Below are 20,663 nucleotides of genomic sequence, written 5' to 3' on the forward strand. Positions count from 1 at the left end.
ACTCTTGGAAGGGCTAAATATTAGCCATCAGCACACTGGCGTTCCAGTTTCCAGAATGATCGTCCTCTTTCAGGAGCAGGTAAGGAGCTAGCCTCGGGCACGATCAGAGGATTTGCCACATGGCTGAGGAATGAGGAGAGGTGGGAACCACTGATCTGTGTACGCTGTTACATTTGACCATCAGAAAGCATCCTGAAGCTCCTGACTCCGTTCCCAGAGCCTGAACTATGATTTCCTCAGCTCCCAAGAGAAGGAGACTTAGACAAGTCACACATCTCTACAACATCAGGCTGGGTGTCATATCTGCTGATGGGATTTCTTCAGTTTGAGGCAAGGATGTGTGCTATTCCTTCAGCAGGTATCTGACCGAACATTTCTTTCACAAAATGCAAAATTGTAGTTAAAACTCAGCAGTAACTTTGGCAGTCAGGGCCCGATAAATTGTGTTACTCAAGTTTCCGTCAAGGTGGAGGCTGATAAGTTTATAGTCTTGAAACATTAATCCTCTCGGAGAGGAATGATTTTAAGATATTGAGGGAAAGAATATCCACTGGGAGCAAGGCAGGGTGGTGCGTGCCTGAAAGCCAAGCTATTTGGAAGGCTGAAGAGGGAGAGCTACAAGATGAGGCAAGTCTGTACAACATAAGAAGTTCAACATCAGCCTGGGCTACCCAGTGAGACCTTTTCTCAGAAAATGTACGTTTATCTAATGAATCCAAGGCACCGGAGACATGTATTTATTGTCTTTTGTTTCTCCTCCTGAATTGCATGGTTGATGGATGCTGGTAGCTCAGATGCGAGACAACAGGACATCAATAGGGGGCATGAGGTTGCCCTTGAGGTTCTTTGTATTACACTTGGAGAAAAGATTATGCAGATAGGGATATTTTTTTATGATGCATAAAGCGAGAGTGTTGCAGGGATTCAGCTTCTCCTCATATTTCAGATGCAAGCTCATTTGAAAGGCGGATGGTTTGCTGCCATTTAAAAATTTATGATATCATACATATTGTCAGCTGTGCCATGCAGGAAGCATTAGTGATATATTCAGATTATCTGGAGAGTTTCCATGTGACATATTTCTTTATTAAGCAAACAAGAAATCATTTCTGAATAAGAGCGATTAATGCATCTAATTTTGATGGTGATATTTGAAGAGTGTTACTCTCGAAGCCATACATCACTCCTTTATATTGGATTTGTTTGCTTATGCCCTCAAAATCCATAAGAGCTGCCGCATAAATAAAGCTCGTCACACTTTCTTTGAGTGGTTTCATGAGCCAACAATGAATATGAAGTGTTAAGACTCTGATTTTCCCCTCAGTGAGGTTTGCAGCCTGTGATGGCAGAGGGAGTCAGGTCTCTGAGAATAGGGTATTTTGTGCAAATCTTTTGCAGGCGTTCCCACCCTTCGCTCTACAGGTAGGTCCCTTTCAAGGTCACAGCGGTGTTCTTACAGATCTAGCAGTCCTTTCCCAGGGCTCATGCTATCCATCAGCTTCACTCCGCAGCCATTACTATTTTCATAGCCTGACTTCTCCACACGCTCCATGCAACACTGTGCTATGCCTCCAGGGACTCTTTCGGCCTCAGCCACTGCTCCTTCTCATTTGATTTTTTTCCTGTATTTCCCTAAACTCTTGCAAGGCTCTTGGTGTTAGCCCCGAGGCTCAGTGTTGGGAGCCAATTTCCTCCTAAAATCATTGCAGGAACCATCACCCTGGGGAGTCTACAGAGAACCCCACACCCATAATTGTGTTAGGAATTGTTCTATTGACAGAGCCTACCCCACACCCAAGTTGGCTGATGGAGAGCTATCTGTTAGCAGAACCCACCCCACATTCCAAACTATCTAGGGAACTAGGTGCGGCAACTTGTGACTTCTTGGCCTACAGTGACCTGACCGAAGGTAACCTCCTGGCTACGTGACCAATGTGAACCACGTGGCAAGAGCTCAGACCCCTGTGCCCATCCCCCAACTCCTTACCATATATAAAGCTGTACCCCATCTCTAATAAACAGAGGCTCTGACAAATGTAGCATGGCCTCCTTCTTCTCTACTAGCCCATTTATCTTACAGATAGTGCCTCTCCGGGACCCTGGAATAACTGAACTGCCAGACGGTTACTAACCCTAGACGAGGTAACCTGTCAAGGCAATCAACAGCTCAGTTCTCTACCTCCAGTAGTGAATGTCTAAATTATCTCATTCAGCCCACGGTTGTTTCCCTATGCCTTTATACTCTAAGAATTCAGACCCTGCTGACTGCAACCCTGGCTTATCCCCTGCCTCATACCCCTGACCTTTGCTGAGCCTACTGTTATGAGCATGTCTTGGACCTCTTATGGCTCCTTAATTTCTAAGCCAAGTTTTGTGCCACCTCCGAGATAGCATGCTAACACAATAGCTCTGGTGGGTGGGGGGTTATAACAATAAATATTTCTGTCAATGACTAGGTCAAAAGTAGACACATTTGAAATTTTCTAGCACATGTCATTTCTCCTTGTTCCAGTTTCCCTGCTGGGAAAATGGAGAGGATGACTCGATATGCCTCAGCTGGTTGTAAGCCACATCCTGGAGAATCCATGCGATATCCTTGGCAAAGGAACCCAGTAAAGGCTCAATAAATATTAGCTGTTTGGGGTGATTAAAAAAAAAGAAACCCTAAAGATATGAAATAATAGAAGTAACCTAATTTCCTCCGCTACTAGCCTTTGAGGTTTCAGGAAAGGAGTCTCCTATTTTTCAATCAGTGTTCAGTCTCTAAACTTTATATTCATCCCTGACTCTTTTCCACATAGTCCTATCTCTCCCTCTATGGAGGCTGTACCCTCCCATCATATCCAGAGTCAGACCCTCTCTGGGGCTACCTCTCAAGTCCAAGCACCATTAGCCATGCCCTGGATTGCAGCAATGCACACCTAATTGACCTCCACTCCCCTCTCTTGTTCAAGTGCTGGGCAATAAACCTAGGGTCTTAGAGAGTCTAGGCTAGTGGTCTGCCACTAAGCCACATGCTGAGCCACATCCTGGCCCCTCCCCCAGTTCTCTTTTGCTCTCCATGCTCTCCACCCATAATGGAAATGAACCTTTTCCTAATTATTTTATTTAAGATAAATGTGCCCCTTCAACATTTTCCTATTTCGTTCAGAGAGAGAGGGTAAAAAAAGCCCTTCCCACTGAGTCCCTTTGATCCCCTGACACTAACATCCTCCTTCCCGTTGGCTCTTTTACTATGGTCACTTTTTTGTTTGTTTGTTTGTTTTTTCTGTTTTTTCACCCTAGGGATGCTTCTCCTTAGGGCTGGCACCAAAGCCCCCCTTGCACACAGATATGCCGGTGGTCACTCGAGTACCCTCTCAGCCCAGCCCATTAGCTCGGGGCTCACATTTGTGCTCTGTTTTCTTCCAGAAAATTCATTGTTGACTGATACAGATTTTCAAGACACATTTGGGAAAATTCATTGTTGACTGACACAGATTTTCAAGACACATTTGCTGTCCACTTCCTTTTCTGTCTCAGCTGACCCTTGTTGTCTAGGAAGGAAGACTGGTTGGCACTGGGCTTGTATTTTCTGTTGTTGTTAATCTCTAGCAGCGCATGGAGCAGTGAATGAATGGCGTGGCATGGTACTTTTGTCACTAAGAATGAATGATGTTGCATGGCACTTAACATCACTAGGCAGCTGTTTCTCTGAGCACCTATCAATCATTCCGAAGCACTTTACGACTCTTAAGAGGAAGTAAAGTGTTAAGACAACTAATAACTACAAGAAGATTGAAGAAAACTCATAGTGATAAGACTTACAGTTATCCATCCAAAATATTATGGCTGGTGGTAATCCAATTGGAGGCCTACAGGGAAGTACCAATGACTGACCATTTCGAAGTGTGATTGGTTCAAGTCTTTCTTTGGTCCACAAGGGAGACCCTGTTAAGTAAAAACCAAAAACTTTCTGAGTTATGCCTTCAAGAGAAAATAAAAAGATGGCAAAAATACAAAGAAAGACACCCAAAGTTTTTGGAAAACAGTAACTTAGAATTTATATACATTGAATGATAAAACTGCTTTAAATAAGGTGTTAGAGACTTTTTTGCAAAACACAAACTATAATAGGGGAAAAAAGAAAAATTTCATTTATTATTATATGCTAACATAATAACATATAATAATATAATTATATATATAATATATGTTAACATAAATAACAATTATTATCATTGATAGTGTTATTCAAGCCACTAATCCATTATCTAATAATTCACACTAATACACCAATAAGATACTGGCTTTGATACAGGCATGTTCTCCATAGAGAATGGGAAAAACATAAATGTCAGCATATTTGCTAAATAAGTAAATATATACACATCTGAATTTCATACAGTATTATATATGTATACTCACTTATAAGATGTGTAAGAGAATATATACCATATATTGATATCAATTTCAGGCTAAGCTGGTTTTATATACATATACACAAAGAAAGAAAAATACCAACTAGAAGTTATTTCTATGAATGGAAAGTCTCATGATGAATTGCAATTTCTTTACCCATAATTTCAAAAGGTATGTACTTTTAAATGTTTTCAAAATAGCCACAACTGCAAACGGTCACTACTATATAGAGGTCAAATCTCCCTTACTGGATGGGCGGACCACAATGTTATTAGAGACAGCAGCGCCACGCTCGTTCCTTGCTGTGCACTGGTAGACTCCTTCATAGGTCTCTGCTTTCCCCTCAGTGATGATGTTGATGATGAGTGTTCCTGAGCCAGGCTTCATGGTGACCAGAGGGTCTTTGTCGATGTCAAAATGAGTTCCATTGCGAGTCCAGGAGAAGCTGCCCAACAAACACATCAAGGGTTAAGCTCATTAATGGTCTAGAAAAATAGGGTTATAGTCCCCATAAAAAAACCTTGGGCTTTATGGGGTTCCGAGAATAATTGTTAGATTTTAATATTTAGTAAAAGGCCCCCTTGCTTAAAATATTAAATTAAATCACAACACTGAAAAAAAATGTGATGTTTTTACATTTTGAGGCATACAAATCTTTTTAAATCAATTCAAATTTAATACAAATTGCCTGCCATTTATCTAAATAAAATTAAAAAAACAGTACTTTAAGGTATAATCTCTGAACTTTATTAACATTTTTATTGTAAACCCCATTGTTCATGCACAGTTGAGCTGTCTATAAAAATGTATTCTAGGCTGAAACGGAACAAGAAAGCCTCCAACAGCACTGTATTATCTTTGAGTGGGAAATTGACCAGATCTGTTTCAAGTTACCCAAGTACAAACTGGAGGCTGGGGGGGGGGGAGTTAAGACTATGGGTATCTTAAATGTTATTAAATGTTTTAGTTGTTAAAAGTGGCAACTCTACATAAGGTGTATTTTTAGAATTTTTAATTCTAGAAATAATTATACAAATTTTAGGAGATATGCCAAATTGCCAACCCAAATTTATTTTTCTCAGTTTAGTTCTATAAAAGATGCCCTCCCATAGACGTCACAGTGCTCTTGTGATTACATACTTCCTAATTAGTCATACCTCAGTGACGGCAAGATGATGGCAACATACACATCTAACTTCCCTGTGTTTTCCAACTTGAATTTCTTGTCTTGCTACTTATGCTTGCTAAAGCTAGGCAGGCAGTAGCAGTGGTATAGGCTACAGGCATCTCGTGGGCAGAGGGCAAAGATACTGGGAGCATCCCACAGTACACAGGGTCATTCTCACAGCGAAAAGCCATCAGCACTGACCACTGACAAGAAGTTCTGCCATGTTTGTATGGCCTTACGTAAGAGTAAAAGTGAAGGGCATGTGGAGGCCTGTTTGAAAATGGTTTTCAGCAGCATGTCGGTGCTGCCGTCCGGAGTAGAACGTTGATGGAAGTGTTGCCAGGCAGTTTTTGGTCCCCCTCAGGTTCTAGTTTAAGAAGCTTATAATATATAGATGTGCAAATAAAATACCTAAAACACTTATCCTCCTTATTTTTAAATTAGTGTACCTAGCTACAATTTAACTGTCATAAGATTTAACAGTTACAAAGTAATAGTTATTTAACATCTTATATTTTAACAATCAAGCGCTACAGAATTCTCCATCCTACGGAACTGTTGTGTGACATTCTGGAGGGCTTTGGGTGACAGTCCAGCAGATTCCCCTCAGTCCCCCATCTTTATTGTACTTTATTTAGACTGAATTAGGAAGAGCCCTGATAAGTACAACGAACAGTTGTAGGACTATTCCATGGCCAGTAGAGAGATAGGAAGGAGAGTTTGTAGAAGCCATCAACTCAAACTGTTCTTAACCAATGAAAGCAACACAGGGTAAAAGGTGTTTTCCCTTATCATAAACCACTGTTGTCAGAACCAAGATTAGAGGGTCTGTATCACCTCAATACTTATGAGCATTTTACAGAAAAGCACAAATAGGAAAGCGCAAAAATCTGGGCTTTAGCAAATGAGCTGGAATTAATCTGAGAGATGAGACAATGAACCTATAACTGGAACTTTAGAGAGATGCAGGACCTAAGAAGACACATCAAACACCTTTAAAGGGCGGAAATGAGCCGGGAGTTAGTTAGAAAAACAGAAGAGTTTGCTGTCGGTCATATCAAGAAATATCCAACTAAAGAAGACTTCACTCCGCATGATCGTCTCTATTTTATCAAAATCCCAAACATTTCTATGGTCACAGACATTGCCCACTATTTTAGGTGCTATCGGAAGCAGGAAGCATGCTTACCTGGGAGGAGGCTTCCCTTTAGCCTCACACTGGATCACAATGTTCTCCCGAGGGTCAACAATGTAGTCCTTTGGTGACTGTTGAGTGATGGTTGGAGGCTGCACCACTTAATTGTAAAAGGAGGAATAATGTAAAGAAATAAACGATTTACTATCATGATAGCAGCCACCTTTTCTGCGTTAAAATCACTTGCCTTAGACTAAATATGCCACAAGTATTCCTAGTAACTTCTGTTGTAGCAGTAAATCCTGATTAAGTTTTCAACTAAAACTCATCTAAAGTCGGGAAGTAAGGGCACAACTTCCCTTTGGCAACATCACACACACTTGCAAATTTCATTTTCCCATACCAAACGTCTGAGAAAATGATTACTAGTCCAAATCTGATATTCAAACACTGTTCTTCTGATGTAACAATGAGAAATTCACGGTTCTTCTGTTTCAATATAAGTTATGAAGTAGATTTGACTCTTAGAATACAGTCACTGACATCGAGCTCATTAATATGCTAATTATGTAAATTAATATAGCTCAGGGAAACATACTTTTGACATGCTTATATTTAAAATACTGTTAAACTAGAGCCTTGACATGCCTTATCAGAGCTAAGAGGTAGATGAATTAGGGATGAAGAGAAAATACTCTTATTTCAGCAATAGATGGGATTGAAATTCTCCTTTTTAGGAGACGATGTTTCTATTGTGTTCTCCCAATTATTACCTTTACTGTGAACCTTTGAAGGTAACTGTTTTGACTCAGAGCAATTCAATCTAAAGAGAGCCAGTCTAGAGACCTTGAGCATTATCCAAATTGCTCTAAGACCACCACAGTGTCTTTCGTCTCATAAGATCATGATTCTTGTTAGAACGGGAAGGCACTAGAGAGACCAGAAACTTCACCCTCTGGCTTGACCAGGAAGGCACCAAGCAGAGACTAATTCTCACCTAGTTTCTGCTTGTGCTAAGCACATCTTCAGCTGAAGTTATTCAAAGAGCCGTAGTTTGCAACAGGAGCAATTTGCCCTTGCTCTTCCAGGGAGGGACTTTTGGCCATCTGGAGAAAGTTCCCATTGCCATTACTAGGGTTGGGGTAGAATGGCTACCTGTAGTAGGTAGAGGCCAAGGATGTCTTACCAGCCCCAGTGCTAACATGCTAGGGCTGAGAAACCTGGCGTGTGCTGCAAAGTGAGGGGCATCTTTGGGACTGTGCCACAAAGCAGTCCTGCTCCAGCTTGCTTTCCCCCTGCACCAGGCACTTTGGACCCTCCTGCCTTCATCTTGTCAATTTCCAACACTAGTCAGCAGTTCTGTCTGAAGGTTGGTGAATCTCTGTTTTTCATTAGCTGGGAGACTTAAGGCTCAACTCCTGTAGCCCTCAGAGAAGAGGGAGGTTCAAAATTTGACCTGGCTTCCAGCTGTAACTGGGAGGATTAGTGAATGGCACACTTTGTGTAAAAGTTTTCATAGATACCAATGCTAGAACTGTTCAGTTTTGCTTCGGGATTCCGATTTTCACCAGCTTCATTTTGGAGTGATCAACCTCCGATTTTGGGAGTACAGCGTTTGGGATAATGAAAGGAATTCTTGAGGTGCTACAACATCAAAGTGGTGAACAAAGACATTGATAGAAGGGATTCTTAGGAGTCATTCAGTTCAGTTCTTCTTGCAGGGGAATGAGGTGGGGTCCAAGAGTGTCAGACATGCAAATTTGGTTGCAAATGCAGGGCTTCCCCTCCTGTGCCTGCAGCTGTGCCAGGAGTTTGCCATCTGGACGGATCGTTTCTGAGCGGTGCTTAGGTCATATGTCAATTAACAAATGCTTTGTAGTAATAAGTGACTTACCAAGATTTGTCTGTTTAATTCAACATCAAAGGAGAATATCTGAGAAGGGACCATCTCTTCAGTAGATGATAAAGACTACCCAGCTGTCAGAAGCAGCAAAACTGTTTCCTCCTAGGAAGCCTCCCTTGAACAATTAGCTGAAGTGTTCTGCCTTCTGTGTATGTCAAAGCAATCTTCTAATTTTGCAGGGTTGTTCTACTTACAGCACCTAGGACCACTGTTCTACCCAGTTCTCAGAGCTAAAGTCATAGAAGAGGAACTTGAGAGAGGCTTCTGTATGCCACACACGTCTGAACTCCAGTCACCATGCGTGTCTGTTCCAACCGTCATTTGTAAAAAAAAAAAAAAAAAGAACCTCCCTACAAGGTTTTGAATTCTCTCATTGAGTTACATCAGATGCAGATACAGCTAGTATATTAGTAGAAGAGCAGGTTGGCAAAAGTAGCATCAGAATCCCCATTATTCATGCAGGTTATATAGTACGTTTGTACCTTAGCATTCAAATGAGGCATTTGGCTACAGAAAACAACATGCTTAGAAAGACACTCATCACAAAGCATGGTGTTGTTTGCTTGATTCACACTCTTAGTTTAAGAAACAAGGACACAGCCACATCTTCACACTGCCTAGTAATTTGTGGAAATTCACTTACAGTCATCAAGAAGCTTTGCTTTTTTCCCCATCAGTATCAGCAGGTGAGTGGGCAGAGAAGATTAAAGAAAATCAGATGTTAGTGATGAGAAAGTTAGCACCCTAAAGATAAAAAGGGCATCTTGTCTACTTGGCTTGACCTAGAATAAAAAACCGTACTGTAAAAGTTGCAGTTGTGACATTACAAGAGAAAGAAGCGGGCACTCATAGTTTTGTCTGCCCTTGCAGCAGCTTCTCACATCAGCATATGGAAGAACAAAGGCGATGCTGTAGAGAAAAAAAAAGGGGGGGGACACTTCCAGGAGTAGGCATAGCTAATTCCATCCCATACACATTGTGCTGCACTGATAATTATGGTCAATTTGAAAAACAGATGAAATCTACAATTAATCCGAGTTGTCACTTTCTGTGTAGGGCCTGATCTTATTATCCCAGACACCAGGACGCATATGATAATGATGCCTAACAATGAGAGATTGCTACCACTCTTCCGTCCAAGTCAAATCCAACACTGATTTCCGGTTCGTACATTTCTAGGATGGCTTTATGTCATTAGCCTATCTCTGCTTCGGCATTCTCGCTCACCAAGATGGAGGATGGAGGATGATTGTGGGTACCGAAGAAAGGGTGTGAGGAACAGGGACATGTGTACATGCATTTCCAATCATTCTGCAGGGCTGCCTGTCACTACTACTTGCAAAGGTTAATGCAGGAGAGCCTAGGCTACCCGTGACTTTCTTTTCATCACGGTTGTGCCTCTTCTCCATTAGCTGCCATAATTGAGTTAGCCCTAGGTGCCGGTTTCCCCTGATGGTTAGACTGAGCGGTCAGATTAAGGAAGAATATATTTAACACAAGAGAGAACAAAAGCATTTCCCTCACTGCCTTTTCCTCTTTCCAGCGCACCTATTGGAGCAAATGCTTACTTAAATATTCCTGCTCTGATAGGCTCAGGCAAAATGAGCATTTCAATTAAATGTACATGTACATATTTTAAATTAAGGTCACTGGATTAAGGTTTCTTAATATGAAAATGTGGCATTCTGTTGGGCTTTAGTTGTGGAGGCGCATGGCTCAGGCAGTGAGCAGAGTGTGCCAGAAACCCTGCCTTGTCTTCCAGGGGCCAGTTGCAATTTCTGTGGTGGAAAAGGAGACCCCAGCAATTGCATAGCCCTGGGAAACAGCTATCTTTCTTGCACCTTAGAAAGCTTGCCAAACAGATGTTCTACTCAGGAAGCTAATGGCTTTAAAGAGGTCATGTAAATTGGGGATAAAGGGTAAATCAATTGTGAAGTACAGTAATTGCTCAGATTTGAAATTCTGCTTCACGCAGCAGTAATATATCCAGCTGGAACTCAGCGTTGTCTTCATTGTCTACAAACAAACCACTCGGGCCAGAAAGGCTGTGGTGCACGTTTTACTTTTGGGGAAATAAAGGAGAGAGATGCTCCTGTTTGCTGCTTCCTTTCAGGGATTTTTCAGGTCCTGCCTCGGTATCAAAAATTTTTCACCTTGGTCTGTGGCCATATAGTTTAAGCCAAAGCAGACTATTCAGTGGGCTTGTCGATAACATTCTATTCTTATAATTAAATTCACACTGAGTGCGCAAAACGAGAAAGTGAAATGAGGTTGTTTGTCTGAATTAGAAGAAACAAGGTATGAAGGATGGATGATCTGGGGACACAAAGGGGTGATGGTTGGCGACACCCATCCTCTGTGTTCTTGTTTTCTTTCTCTTTTTTCAGAGATGCCTCGGCAATGAAGGGAGACAAGAAGTGAGGCTCTGCAACCTTCTTGTAAAGTGGTTCACACGGTCCTTCCCACAGGGGGCTGCCCACTGGGAGGATGGGGCAGTTGTGCCAGCCCCTCCTCAGACCACTCCCGCCACTGGACAACAAAGACACCCAAGGCAAAGAGAGATGATGAGAAAGAGAGACAGCTTGTCCAGCCATTTCCACGGCCTTCCCTACAGTGTCTTCATAAACGCCAGGTGCTGAAGGTGAAAGCCAAATTAATTTTGATTAGCTTTTCAGTGCCTCGCAGAGACTTTCCTCATCAACAGAGTTCAGGGTGGTGGTAGATACCGGGAAGGCTTGCCTCCTGGCCTAAGAGATGTAAACTGCTAATACTCACGATCAAGAGGCACATCCAGGGCACCAATCATCTGGCACAGGAAGAGAATCAGGGGCACTCTGCCTGCAGAGAGGTGCTTCTTTTTCGGCATTATTTTAAGCGGCATCAGCTCTTCTCCTGCTGAGACCCACACACGGAATTTCCTTTTCTTCTCTCGCAGAAGAGTTGTGGGCAACGCTCAAATAATTTCTCATGCAGGGAACTGAATAAGGGCGGGATAAGAACAATAATTAGGATGCATTAGAAGTTGGAAGAGAAAAGTGAAAAGAAGCAGCTCAGAAAAAAATCCGCTCTCCATTATACATGGATTCTAAATGGGAATTAGGTTTTAAATATTTAACTCAGAGACTGGAATAATCATTTATTCATAAATCTAAAATCAGTTCAGAAATATTTGTGGTGATGTCAAGCAAATACTGCACCCTTTCCTATTATTATGATTTTTCCATTTTTAAAATGTTAAGAGTGTTCGTGTCTCTGAAGGTCTTCTTTGGAGTCTAACCTGGAACTCACTCTGGCCTCGAACTCACAGACACCGCCTGTCTCTGCCTCCTGAGTGCTGGAATTAAAGCCGTGTGCCACCACCACCTGGCCCATGTTTTTCTTAATACTTCAGGAAACCTTGGCTGTGAAGCCAGTTGGAAAGTGAGCACCCTGAGACTTCAGAGGGAGTCCTAACGGCTTCTTCATTCTGAAGATGCTCGCTGGGAGAGTTCTGGTCAGGACCACAAGTCTCCCCCTAGCCCTAAACACGGACGGAACAGATAAACACTGACACTCGGGTCATTTCCATTTCTTAGCTACGCGGCAATGTCAGAGCCAGCTGAACTCTGGGTTCCAGGCTGTCCTCTGCTCACTCTCCCCAAAAGTGTTGATCAATTATTTCCTCAAATGTCTTCTTCGGTGAAATATTGGCAGTCACCATTTTAGTTCATGCTGTCCTCTAACAGGTGTTTGAAGCCCCTCGATGATCTGGACTGACTGATCCACCAGCTTCCTTCCACTTCCTTGTAACTATTCTCTAGACGATTTCTTTCTGTTTTTGTTAGTCCTTCAGTGTGCCTTGAAATCCGCCCCCCTTGTCTTATTTTATCCCATCCCTTTATTTGGAAAGCCTTATCCACCTTATTACCTTATAAAAGTTTTATTTGCTTTTCACAAATCACTTAGGAGGTTCTTTTCAAGAAATGTCAGCTGATCGTCCAGACTAGAAAACATCCAAGAATCACCTCTGAATTCCTGAAATTTCTCATGGTATACATACTGTTCATGTATATATGCATGCATACATGCGTGCATGTTCGTATGTAACATGATCTCTGCACCTGGGAGGCTGACACCGGAGGATTGGTGGGAGTTCAAGGCCATCCTGAGCTACACAGTAGTTTCAAGTTCATCATGGAGCTACAAGTGATACCTTTGTCTCAAAACAAATGAAACCATAAATAAATAACAAATAAATAGGCTTTGTGGGCTGTGTTTCTCTCGTCTTACTGTGCTGTCAGACGCTGCACTGAAAACCTGACTTCAGCCATAGAGAAAGATATCTGTCCCGCCTGGAAAGAGAGCTTGAATGTGTCTTCTCAGGAAGCAAAGGCACCCATGAACAATGGCTCTTGGGTGGGTAAAAGGGAACAATACCATCATAACGTAAGGTAGCTACTACAGGCTTCATTAGTGAATTATGTGTGGAACTCTTATTATTTAAGTCATCGTGTATTTTCACTATATTTATCTTTCCTACCAGACTCCTGCAGGCTGGAGACTGACTCTCCACTACACACTACTGCATCTCAGCAGCCTGCTTGGAGCATGGAAGGGAGCAGATACATATCTGTGGTAGCAAAATGAAGGGAAGAAAGAATAAGACAAAATGGAGCCCTGAGATCATTGAACTGATTGTATTCAAACAGCACGACCATGGTATAACCCGAACTATTTTTATCCTATAATGTATAGTTTACAGACCAGAATCTAATCATCATAGATAAATCAATTGTAATATTGGCTCAGCACATGGGATAAAGCACAGACATATGAAAAAAATGGAACAATGTGGATAATGTGTGTTTGGGTAACAATAGGATTCTGATTTAAACTTGGCTGACCTTGTGACACCAACATTCATACTATGTGGTTTAAGATGCAGAACGTATGTCTTTTATTCCATAATAAGTATTCATCTCTAGGTAGCATTGAGAAGCAGGAAGAGCAGCTTGCTCAAGAATTTCTGACCTGAACTTAAAGCAACTCACATTTGTGTGCACATAGCACATGGCCACCACACAGTCACATTTTCTTAAGTTGCCTCAGCTCTGACTGCTTTGGTGCTAATTCTAATTCAGTAAAAGCATCAGGGAAAGTGAAAATAAAAGGCACAAGGTGCACCACAAAACAAGCAGCTCTTACAGACAACGCATGCTGAGGAAATCCAGCAAAGCTCAGCTCTGGAGCGCACACCATTGCCTGCCTGGTTTATGAAGCGTGCAAATTAAGTTTATTAGATTTAAGCACTCAGTTCTCTAAACAGGTACTAGAAAACCCGAACACTTCCCCAAATCTATACAATATATACCACAATGCCTGTAGGATCTTAAGCGGCTATGCATACACAGTTCCTAAGTTCCTCACACCTTACATATTTTGCCTGATGTCTTAAGTGTTCATTTCCTCCCCCACTGAGAGAAAACAATGAGACAAGCTTCATATAAGATAAAGCATCATTTAGCTAGCTTTATCCTTTCAATGTATACACGAAATTAATAAGTCACATATAAAATTACGGTGCACAGGATAAAGAAAAAACTCAAGGTTTAGGAAAATGGAGAGAGCACTTACTGAAAGAGGGATGAGCAAATAAATCTTCACACTATTGGGAAGTTAGGAACGATCATACTAGAAAAAATGGTCTCTCCTCAAAGACTGGAAGTTAACTGCACCATTAGCCACAAGATCCTCTCCAGTGCATATGCTCTTAGGGCAGGACAAGGCGATGGCTCAGCCCATCCCTGACTCCTGCCCGAGAAAAATCACCCACTCCTCCTCCAAATGCCCTCACAGGTGACATGCCAGGCACTCAAGGGCAGCATTAAGTCCCCAGCACTCAATCAAACTGAAAATCAAAGACAGCGACAGAAAACTAAGCTTTCTCTCAGGGAAAGGAATGCTGCAGGAAGGGCAGCTCCTGCTTGCATCCTCAGTGTTCCCGTCAATACCCCGCCAGGAGCTACGTGCCTTGTGTTCACCTTGGGAAGGCATGGCTATTCGACAGCAAGAACCACAGACCAAATGGGATTCTTCGTAATGAGATTAAAAGGAATAAAATCTTAATGTGAGCTAACACCCCAGTGAAGGTTAAGGAGCGTGGTAGCTTGAAATGTTGAAGAAAGTATTTACTATGGGACAATATAAAGCCTTAGAAAAGATTATTGTCAGCTCCGATATGTCAGCTTGATAATTAAGATCATCTCTGCTGTCAAAACGATCAGCAGTAAGATGAGCAGTGATGCCCTTTAGTTTATAATTCTCTTAGTTCCATTAAAAGTGTATTTCACATTATGTATGGAATCTGTAAAATGGAAAACAATACAAAAAACATCTTCAGTATCCTTTTCTCCACCATAAAAGAAATGTAATTCAAGCTTCCTTTACTTTTGCCTCAACTTCATAGTAAATCATGAAGTATGATTTACTATATAGTTTTAAAGAATAATCTTAAGTTTTGGCAAAAAAGTTCATGTAAAGTCCAAGAAAAGTAGCTGACCTGTGACTTAAATAAGACGTCTTCGTTTTTAGAAGAAAAGTAAAATCTTGTTTTTCTCCCAAATGAGAACTGCAGCTATTTTAGGTTTTCAAAGTCAGCTCTCCAGCAGGACAGGGAGGCTTTGCATCATTTGCCATTTTCTCTGCACTGCTCGTGCTTTTCCGCATCCAGCATGGGGCGGGCGTCAGTGCTGAGTGCACACAGCTGATCTATGCTGTCCAAACCAGTGAACAAATTTCCCCGGGCTCCCATGATGCCCTAACTACTGCCACGGATGGAGCATCAGCAGCTGGCCTTTCTGGTTGCCCAGAATGTGGATGTGCCTCGTTCCTGACTGCTCTCCAGTTTCCAACTCAGGGATGGTCACTTTTATGTTGTGATATTTTTACAGTAAGGGCTAAGCACACGAATGCTACCCCTAGCTACTCCTATGCCTGTCAGTCACAGACTTGTATCTGAGGTCAGGGAAAAGAGACTAGACATAAATCCTGCACAAAGTCACAGTTACATCAGGACAACCACAGGTCACACAGAGCTAAGCTGTGGACCACAGAGACTTTAAGGATCTCTACAAACAGCATGGCAAACTGCTTGAAGCCTTAAAGGACATGTTTCTCATTTCCCTCAGTCAAAGGAATAGGACAGCAGGGATTCTACAAAGAATTGGTAACTAAGATGAAGCAATATTTAAGGACAGATAAACAATGACTTAGTTAGCCCTAATCCTTAGTTAGGGATTCTACAAAGAATTGGAAACTAAGATGAAACAGTATCTAAGGACAAATAAACAGTGACAAGCCTTTCAGTTAGGGCTTCTGTTGCTATGACAAAACACCATGGCCAATGCTGGGCAGTGGTGGCGCATGCCTTTAATCCCAGCACTTGGGAGGCAGAGGCAGGCGGATCTCTGTGAGTTCGAGTCCAGCCTGGTCTACAAGAGCTAGTTCCAGGACAGGCTCCAAAACCACAGAGAAACCCTGTCTCGAAAAACCAAAAAAAAAAAAAAACCAAAAAAACAAACAAACAAACAAACAAAAAAAAAACCCAAAAAACACCATGGCCAAAAAGCAAGTTGGGAAGGAAAGAGTTTATTTGGCTTATATTTCCACAGCACAGTTCATCATCAAAAATCAGGACAGGAACTCAAGCAGGGCAAGAACCTAGAGACAGGATCTGATGCAGAGGCCATGGAGGGGTGCTGCTTATTGGCTTGCTCCTCATGGCTTGCTCAGCTGCTTTCTTATAGAACCCAGGACCACCTACTCAGGGATTGGATCGCCCATAATGGGCTCTCCTCCACCAGTAACTAATTAAGAAAATGCCTTACAGATGGATCTTATGGAGGCACTTCCTCAGTTAAGGTTCTGTCCATTTAGATAACTCGTTTGTATGTCAAGTTGACATAAGACTAGCCAGTACAACAGGTGACAGTGTATCCTAGTAAAAGCTCAAGCCCCATATTCCTCCAAGCACTATAACTGATAATCTTCTCTGGCATATTGTAAAATGACAGAAAAAGGAAAAGCAACTCAAATATATCCATTTAACAGATGAGGGAAGAAAAATCCTAATCGTGATGGCTACTGTACCGGTTATCTGCTGCAGTGATAAAATCATCTCACAGAAGAAAAGGGTTTGTTTAGCTTATACTTTCAAATCACAATCCATCATTAAGGGAAGTCGGGGCAGCAAGTCCATGTAGGAACATGGAAGCTGGGACAAAGATGGAAACTGCATGGCGACCTGTTCTTCCCTCCGTTCCCTGGCTCATGCTCAGTTAGCTATCATATAAAGTCCAGACCCACCCGCCTAGGGACAGCACCATCCACTGTGTGTTAAGACTCTCCTTCACTAATCAGCAATCAAGATGATCCCTTACAAACATGGCAACTGGCCATCAGATTCCAAAGTACAGACGGCCTGAGATGACTTGAGGTTATGTCAATTGGCAGTTGAAGCTATACTATTCAGTGCCATCTTGTACAGGAATCCCACTTAGGTTCCTCCCTACGTGAGGATACCCTGTCTGCCTAACAATTCCCAAAGTAAGTTCAAGGGCTGATGATAAGATGGCTCAGTGGGTAAAAGTGCTTGCTCTGATCCTGACAACCAGGGTTTAATTCCCAAAACCCACATGGTAGAAGGAAATAGCAGACTCCCACAAGCTGCCCTCTTGACTTTCACGCATGAGTCACACTGCATTCACAACCTCTCTCCCCAACACAATAACTGTAATAAAACAAATAAATAAAAATTCTAGCATTCAGCATATTGGTAGGGACTCCACAATGCAGGCTGGTAGTCACCTGCTGAGGACACACAGGCAATGACAGATGAAGGACCAGACCTACACAGCTGGTTCTTCTCACAAGTTCTGCTGCTTCTTTCATTTCCCTCTGCCGCATCCTGAAAGAATCCTCCTTCCTCATCCAATTACTCTGCAAGCAGCCCCACAAGCAATCACAACTCCAAGTTTAGTCCTTGTCCATCTTTATAGAGGGCTGACAGAGTCTATGGACGAGAATCGTCCCATGACTGTTCACAGGGCTCCGCCAAGGGTCTCTCCACACTGCTTCACACGTGAATAGGGAATCCCTATAATTATACCGCACGACAGCCCTGGCCTTTCAAAAGAATAACAAGGTAAGATAATAAAGGCGAGACATTTTTTAAAGGTTGATTTTACACACAGGTAGGTAAAGGCAGAGAGATTTGAGAGTTCAAGGCCAGCGTGGACGACAAAGCATGACCCTGACTCCAAAAAAACAACAATAACAAAAACACAGATCTCTGTATAACAGTCATAAGGGAAAAAAAATCAACGAAGTAAGACAAAATAGTGAGCAATCAGTTCAGTTTTGCCATCAGGAAGTAGTTATTAGTACCATGTTTCAAGTATACTTTAAAAGTTATTTCACATCTCAATGGGAAAAAAAACCCAATATCTTAAAATGTTTTAGATTTAGAAAATTAGATAACACTTTTAAGACATGAAGTTAGATCATCAAAACTACCAGTCTTTTGGTCAAATCTAGTTATTTATCATACATGATATCCTATAGACATCAACTATTTCACTTAGCACAGCAATGACAGAAAAATAAATAGCATACTAGGAGCCAATGCTGTGTATGAGAGATTCAGTACAAAGCACAAGACAGGGTTAATTTAGAAAGTCTGCATATGCCAGGCCAGTGGCAACTGGAGCAAGGAGCACACCTGTTCCACACTAGTCTAGCCAGGTATCCGACTGGCACTGTTCAGGTTTCTTCTAGGTGAGAGCATCGACTGCAGAAGTAAAGGCCGCTGGAGTAGGAGAGAAAAAGAAGTTGTTCTTGGGAAAAAGGAAAGACATACCCTCTTTATCCCACCTCGAATCCAGTCACAGCAGCTAAATCAAAGAGAGGAGACTACTCCATTCTCAATGTCCGACACTTAGTCTCCTATAACGAACCCTCCCACCCTGCCACCCAAGCCTGACCCAGGCTAAAAGAATCAGAGTGGGTGTCTGAACAAAGGCAGGCAGGCTGTACAAAGGCTGTGAGATGGCTGGTGACTTGGAGGGGAATTAAGAGTGACCAGCTAAATGCTAACAATGCCTTTCTGGAGGATGGGTGAGTATGAGACAGGAAGAGAGAGTGGGGACAGTAGTTTGGAGCAAGATCAAAGGTCAAAGGTCAAACACAGCAGCATGAACAGCCATGAGTAAGCAGAGGACAGATGAGGTATTAAAAGTGGAATGAAGGTAGGGTCGGCCAAGATCTGCAGGAGCAGAAACAGATTGTTGTGGCCATAGCATTGACAGAACATTTGGTCGATGATAAGCACCTGCCACCCTTACATGGCTGCAAATAACCAGTCTAAATGTCCTGGTGTCCCCAACAATGTTCTAGCTCTCTGGAAGTTTGGGAGAAATTTCCTGTGATTAAGATGCCTTCTCTCCTCTATCCCTGTATCTTACAACAGACATGAAAAGTAGATAGAAGGTTATATTGAAGGGCCCCCAGGAAGTACGCCTTCCAGTTATCTCTACTCTAAAGTAGTCCCCTCTTGCAGTGACTCTGGGTTTGGCCATATGATATGCTTGGCATTGAAATTCTGCCAAGTATCCTACAAGCAGGAGTGTGTTGAACCTGATCTCTCTGGGAAATATAACCTAAATTAATGATGATGGATAGCCCACAGAAGGAGATCTTGGGAGGAGAAAAAAAATCATTGGAAGCTTTCTGGCCCCAGCTGAAAGAAGAGCCAGCGATATGTTAAACCACACTCAACCCCTGCCAACCCCTCGAATCACAGGAAGTGGATTGTGAAGTGGTCTGTTGTGCAACCACAGATATTGTCAGCAATGGATGAAGACAAGTTGAGATTTCTTGCAACCAGAAAGGTACCAACCGAAGCACAGAAGGAGTTCTGACAAGCCAAACGCACTGGTGTCTTTCCAAGACTGTAGCTGTAAACCCAGGAATTCAAAGTGAGCAAACTGTCTTCCAACAGATGTTCCCCTTGAATGTGTCCTGTTGTTTTGGATTTTTAGAAGCTGTTGTTCTATAGACATATATCAGTGCATCCAAAAGGTATATACTAGGGTTGTGTTTCTCACACAATCTATACTTCCCAATAAGCAAAAGACAGTTAATAATGACAGTTTCCCAGAGGCTTCTTTATACTAAAGTGATTGTAGAGTATGCCTAAGGGCATTACATCAATTTATTCCTAATGCAGAAAAGCAAAAGCAAGACTAGAAAACAGGGTGACGGACGGACGTCAGTGCTGCTGAGCCCTCTTCCTATTTTCCTGTCTCCAGCAACCACATCAGCACCCGCATGGTGCTCAGCCAGGCCCTAGCAGTCTCATCCTCTCAACAATAGTGCAGAAGAAGGGGGTGTGGAGGAACGGAAAATGGCCAAGCCATCGAAACAGGCCTGTACTTTCACCACAGGGTCCATTCGCCAACTGATTTCCTCTATATAACACAAAAGAGGAAAAGTTCCATTTTTTCAAAGGAAATTAGGAACCTGCTCTAATAGCGAAGTAAAAAAAAAAAACAAAAAACAATTTACTTCTGAATACTTCTGAATACTATACCAGTGTCGAGAGTGAGGTATTTAGAAACATTCATGATGACTGAAACACCTTGTGGTCCAGTTTATCTTCCTGTCAACTGCAATTTCTATGTCTACCACCGAAAAGGTGTAAGGGTCAGATGTAGCTAATTAAAAACTTAACAAAAATGCTGACATTAGCATTATTATTGCTCATTATTATACCTCGTCTTTTAGTCAAGCAAATAACATGTGGCAAAATGACAGCTGTTCAATAATACAAAAAGCATTTTGGAGTATTTGCCACGTTGGTCTCTTTGAAAAAAAATTTTTTTTAAAAATGTCACATCTCTAAGATAAGCCTTGTGACTCTTGCTGGAATAAAATGAGTGGTTTAAGACAAGGATGTGGTACCCCGTTCAGCATCTCAAAATGTGTGTCTTTCCGAACAGTGCAAAGTAGGGAGAAGAATG

At 42.1% G+C, this 20,663-nt stretch overlaps 1 protein-coding gene across 22 annotated transcripts in view; it reads right to left on the minus strand.

Moving 5' to 3' along the window:
* Nrcam (neuronal cell adhesion molecule) overlaps positions 1-20,663 on the minus strand; it is a 254,523-nt gene that overhangs the window by 56,655 nt on the left and 177,205 nt on the right. For 18 of the 22 annotated variants that reach the window (XM_026782354.1, XM_026782356.1, XM_005343815.3 and 15 more), the window contains 5 exons: positions 11,383-11,584; positions 9,251-9,268; positions 6,759-6,864; positions 4,650-4,846; positions 3,808-3,930 (listed from right to left, as the gene is read on the minus strand). In XM_026782354.1, coding sequence (XP_026638155.1) covers positions 3,808-3,930; positions 4,650-4,846; positions 6,759-6,864; positions 9,251-9,268; positions 11,383-11,488 — 550 coding nt within the window. In that variant the 5' untranslated portion in view covers positions 11,489-11,584. The remainder of the gene's footprint in view (positions 1-3,807; positions 3,931-4,649; positions 4,847-6,758; positions 6,865-9,250; positions 9,269-11,382; positions 11,585-20,663) is intronic. The other 4 variants (XM_026782345.1, XM_026782374.1, XM_005343818.3 and 1 more) reach the window with 1 other exon arrangement.

This window comes from Microtus ochrogaster, chromosome 1 (assembly GCF_000317375.1).
Source record: "Microtus ochrogaster isolate Prairie Vole_2 chromosome 1, MicOch1.0, whole genome shotgun sequence".
In the NCBI taxonomy this organism is placed as follows: domain Eukaryota; kingdom Metazoa; phylum Chordata; class Mammalia; order Rodentia; family Cricetidae; genus Microtus; species Microtus ochrogaster.